The sequence below is a fragment of the Dendropsophus ebraccatus genome, chromosome 4, assembly GCF_027789765.1.
Source record: "Dendropsophus ebraccatus isolate aDenEbr1 chromosome 4, aDenEbr1.pat, whole genome shotgun sequence".
NCBI classification, from domain to species: Eukaryota; Metazoa; Chordata; class Amphibia; order Anura; family Hylidae; genus Dendropsophus; species Dendropsophus ebraccatus.
This window is the reverse complement of record NC_091457.1, coordinates 20,516,333-20,520,635: the sequence shown is the minus strand read 5'-3', so window position 1 is coordinate 20,520,635 and position 4,303 is coordinate 20,516,333. Positions and strand designations below refer to the sequence as shown.

The 4,303-nt window shown below is 44.2% G+C and overlaps 1 protein-coding gene across 1 annotated transcript; it reads right to left on the bottom strand.

Annotated features, from left to right (window-relative positions):
- Positions 1-1,883: 1,883 nt before the first annotated feature.
- LOC138789211 (protein FAM133A-like) lies at positions 1,884-2,726 on the bottom strand. The gene is made up of 2 exons (XM_069967820.1): positions 2,216-2,726; positions 1,884-1,936 (listed from the first exon to the last, which is right to left on the bottom strand). The coding sequence occupies exons 1-2, from the start codon at positions 2,724-2,726 to the stop codon at positions 1,884-1,886; spliced, it is 564 nt and encodes a 187-aa protein (XP_069823921.1).
- Positions 2,727-4,303: the final 1,577 nt, after the last annotated feature.

The following is a 4,303-nucleotide window of genomic DNA, read 5'->3' as shown; positions in this document are numbered from 1 at the left end:
GTGTCGCTTCCGGCCTACGTTGGGCCGGTTGGCATATACTGTCAACTTACCATTACGGTGGGATTTCCCATCCATCGTGTTTGTATCATAAATATGTTAAAAATGATTAAAAATATATTTTTTTAAAAAGATAGTATTACAGTACTTATCAGCTGCTGTATGTCCTACAGGAAGTGGTGTTTTCTTTCCAGTCTGACACAGTGCTCTATGCTGCCACCCCTGTCCATGTCAGGAACTGTCCAGAGCAGGAGATGTTTTCTATGGGGATTTGCTGCTACTCTAGACAGTTCCTGACATGGACAGAGGTGGCAGCAGAGAGCACTGTGTCAGATTGGAAAGAATACACCACTGCAGGACATACAGCAGCTGATAAGTACTGGAAGACTGGAGATTTTTAAATCGCCCCACAACCAGTATTTGTTATTCCCACAATTCGAACAACCAGAGCAATATAACATACTATATTACTTTCATTGCAGTGTGAATGGGGTTAAGAAAAGTGGAAAAACTACTGAATGATGGAAACATTTTTTTATCCTTTTTCAAAGCTACAATTCGTTCTGTCACTGAGGGGTAAAACAGACGTAACACATGGGAGCGGGAGGCGCCAACAAGATTTACTGAAGACAAAGATTTAAAATCTACAATAAAGAAATTGACATTTTTGCCATTTTCCCAATTTTGATGCAACTTTTAAGCCTTGTTGTGTCTGTGTGATTCCCGGAGTGACGGCTGTGTGATCCCAGGTCTCCTTCTCCATGGCTTCTCTATGAGATACTGGATGGGAGTCTCAGTGAGATGCATAGAGAAGGGGATTCCTGGTCACACAGCAGCCGCTGTAGGATTCTGACAGTCATGAGGGGGAGCAGCAGGACCGGAGCGTCTCATCTATCCATCAGTAACCTCCTATCTTATGTGTTACATCTGCCCGGTATCAGTAGTGCGGTGTCAGCCGCTAGGCTTTGCCCCTATTATCCTGATGCTCCCCTGCCCTCTTCTGTTTTGATGGGAACCTGTAACATTAAAAGGGGAACTCTGGCTAAAAAAAAAACGTTTTCAAATCAACTGATGTCAGAAAGTTCTACAGATTTGTAATTTACTTCTATTTAAAAATCTTCAGTCTTCCAGTACTTATCAGCTGCTGTATGTCCTGCAGGAAGTGGTGAATTCTTTCCAGTCTGACACAGTGCTCTCTGCTGCCACCCCTGTCCATGTCAGGAACTGTCCAGAGCAGGAAAGGATTTCTATGTGGGATTTGCTCCTGCTCTGGACAGTTTCTGACATGGACCGAGGTGGCAGCAGAGAGCACTGTGTCACAATGGAAAGAATACACCACTTTCTGCAGGACATACAGCAGCTGATAAGTACTGGAAGACTGGAGATTTTTAAATAGAAGTAAATTACAAATCTTTTAAACTTTCTAATATCAGTTGATCTAAAAGAAAAAGCATTTCACCAGAGTGACACTTTGAATTTGCACAAGGAGCCGGAGGATAGATAGTTTCAAAAGATTTAGTATAACTTATTTATTATAATTTATTAACATCTACGTCCCTGCTCCTTCTCTGTTTAGCCATCCAGTGGGCTGCTAGCAGAAAGGACGACATTTCAGGGTCACACATTGTAACATACAAAAAAGCAAAAAATTATCGAGCCAATGATTTATATCAACAAATAACAAAAGTTATACTGCAGGAACCGCTGTGTACCATCTATACATCACATAATAACTTACTGTCACAATGTGGGGACTCTATGGTACATTACAGGCCACACCTCTTTACTTTAGGCCACACCTCTTTACCTTAGGACACACCTCTATCTTAGGCCACACCTCTTTACCATAGGCCACACCTCTTTACCTTAGGTCACACCTCTTTACCTTAGGCCTCGTCTTTTTGTAAAATACATAAGTAATCTGGTGGCAGTGTGGCCGCTGTATTGGAGAAATTGGAGCAATAGTTGAGAAACATTCAGCATAGTAACCCCCCCCCCCCCCCCCCATATTATAGTTGTATCATATAGGCCATGTGCCAACTACAGGACCATAGATAGGAATGGCGGCCGTCTGGTAACATCATGATCACTGTTACGAAAAAGCCGCCAGTCCCCACTATGCTGCTGTACTGGGAATATAGCCATAATGTGCTGAGTACATGATAACCCCCATATGTCCCAGGCATATACATATATACGTGTACATATAGGGGTGTACCTGAGCCGGCCTGGTCTTCCTGCTTTTCTTCTTTCTTCTGGATCTTCATTGGTGGCTTCTTCTCTTCCACTGCAGAATCCAGGATGTGCCTCTTCTTGGCCTGTCTCTTCCCCGCCATGTCTTCCTTCTTCTCCTGTCTGGCCTCTCCATGGTTGGACTTCTCAGAGCTCCTCTTCCTCCTCCTCTGGCTCTTCAATGAAGTCTTCTCATCGTCCGATGAGTCCAAGATGGGTCTTCTCTTCCTCGCCATGTCTTCCTTCTTCTGTCTGTTCTCTCCATGGTTGGACTTCTCAGAGCTCCTCTTCCTCCTCCGCTGGCTCTTCAATGAAGTCTTCTCATCGTCCGATGAGTCCACGGTGCATCTTGGTGTCTTCTCAGAGCCCAAGGTTTCCCGTCTCCTCTTCCTCCCTTTGCTCGTCACTGAAGTCTTCTCATTGTCCGATGAGTCCAAGATGAGTCTTCTCCTCTTCCTCGCTGCCTTTCTCTTCACAATCTCCTCCTGGTCCTCCATGTTGGCGCTCTGCCTTGGTCCAGTAAACAACTCTCTCTGTCTCCTAGCAACAGTCACTGATAACATCTCAGCTGCCCTGGCCGCATGCATGGCAATGGTCATGTGATCAGTGAGTGATCCCATTCACCTCTATGGTCTATAGGGATATGGATTACAAGCAGTATAATGGCGGCTTCACTTTGGTTCCCACAAGGACTGACTCTACATGTATAGGTGATAGAAAACCATTGGGGAGATTTATCAGCCGTCTTATAGTAAGATTCTCCTTATTGTCCATAGTAACCAATCACAGCTCAGCTTACAAATACTGATGAGCTCTGATATAATAAAAGCTGTCCTGTTATTGGTCCTTGAGGACTGGAGTTGGGGAACACGGCCTTAGAGGCCTGGACTATGCATTGGTCAGTATGCTGTAATACTATGTGTATAGCCGTGTACTGTACATTGCTGATTCCCTCTTACAGTTTGTCTATGGCAGAATATACCAGTGTAGCCTCATTGTAGCCTCAGAGGCCGCAGATGGCCCCATGGATGACATTACAGCAAGTCTCTACCCAGTTCTGTCACTGAGGCTGTTTGGACACTGGAAGTAACTGGCACACGGCTTTTACCATCTAGATGCCACAGTAACCAGCGACTTTCCTCTTACTGCTGCCAGTCACTGGAAATATACAAAAAAATAAAATCATATTTTCTTTAATAGTTTGTTTTTATAAATAATAATAATAACTATATATATATATATATATATATATAGTGTGAAGAGTGGAAAGAATACGGCAAATGCTGCAGGACATACAGCAGCTGATATATACTAAAAGACTTGAGATTTTTTAATAGAAGTTATGTATAGAGAATAGGGGCTGGGGATGTCCATGAAGCATGTCCGTAAACCATGTCTGTTGGAAAGAGCTCAGGCAAGATGGCCGCCCCCACAATAACATAAAATGAAAACAAACCAACAATGTGAAGAAAAAAATCATGTTCCAGTATCTGGACCTATTCACTAACAACAAATCTAGTCCGTCCATCTAATCCTCCCTGGTAGTGTAACAGAAAGCGCTGTGTGTGGTATGGTAGCGGTCACTTCTTGCTTCAGTATATATATATATATATATATATTGTAGACATGTCACAGGAGATGTGTTCGAGGGGGTGTACATCTCACCTAGGCTGATGCATAGTGTGAGATGGTAAGTCCAGGAGGGATCTGTTGCTCAGCAGTGTTATGCTGCTGAGTTATTATTTATTTTTACCGGGCCTGGATTTACATGGAATGGCAGGTAGGTTTTGGTAGTGGGACTTGCCATTCCCTCCCCCCGATCCAGTTTGGGTTTTGCCATCAGGTGAGCAATCAGCCTGAGAAGGTAAGAGCTCCACAGAGATGCAGGTGGGGGCTCTCAGCCAGGGTGAACAGCCTGCATGCTGTGTTTCCTGGGAGCAAGGAGTTCTATCGCTGCTGGGGCCTGTTCACACCCTGCAATACTGCCGACTGAAGTGTCAGAGAGGTAACCTGCTTTTGTTAGTTAGCGCCCAGACGGGCAAGACCTTTTGTTTTGTTCTTAAAGCACAGTGTT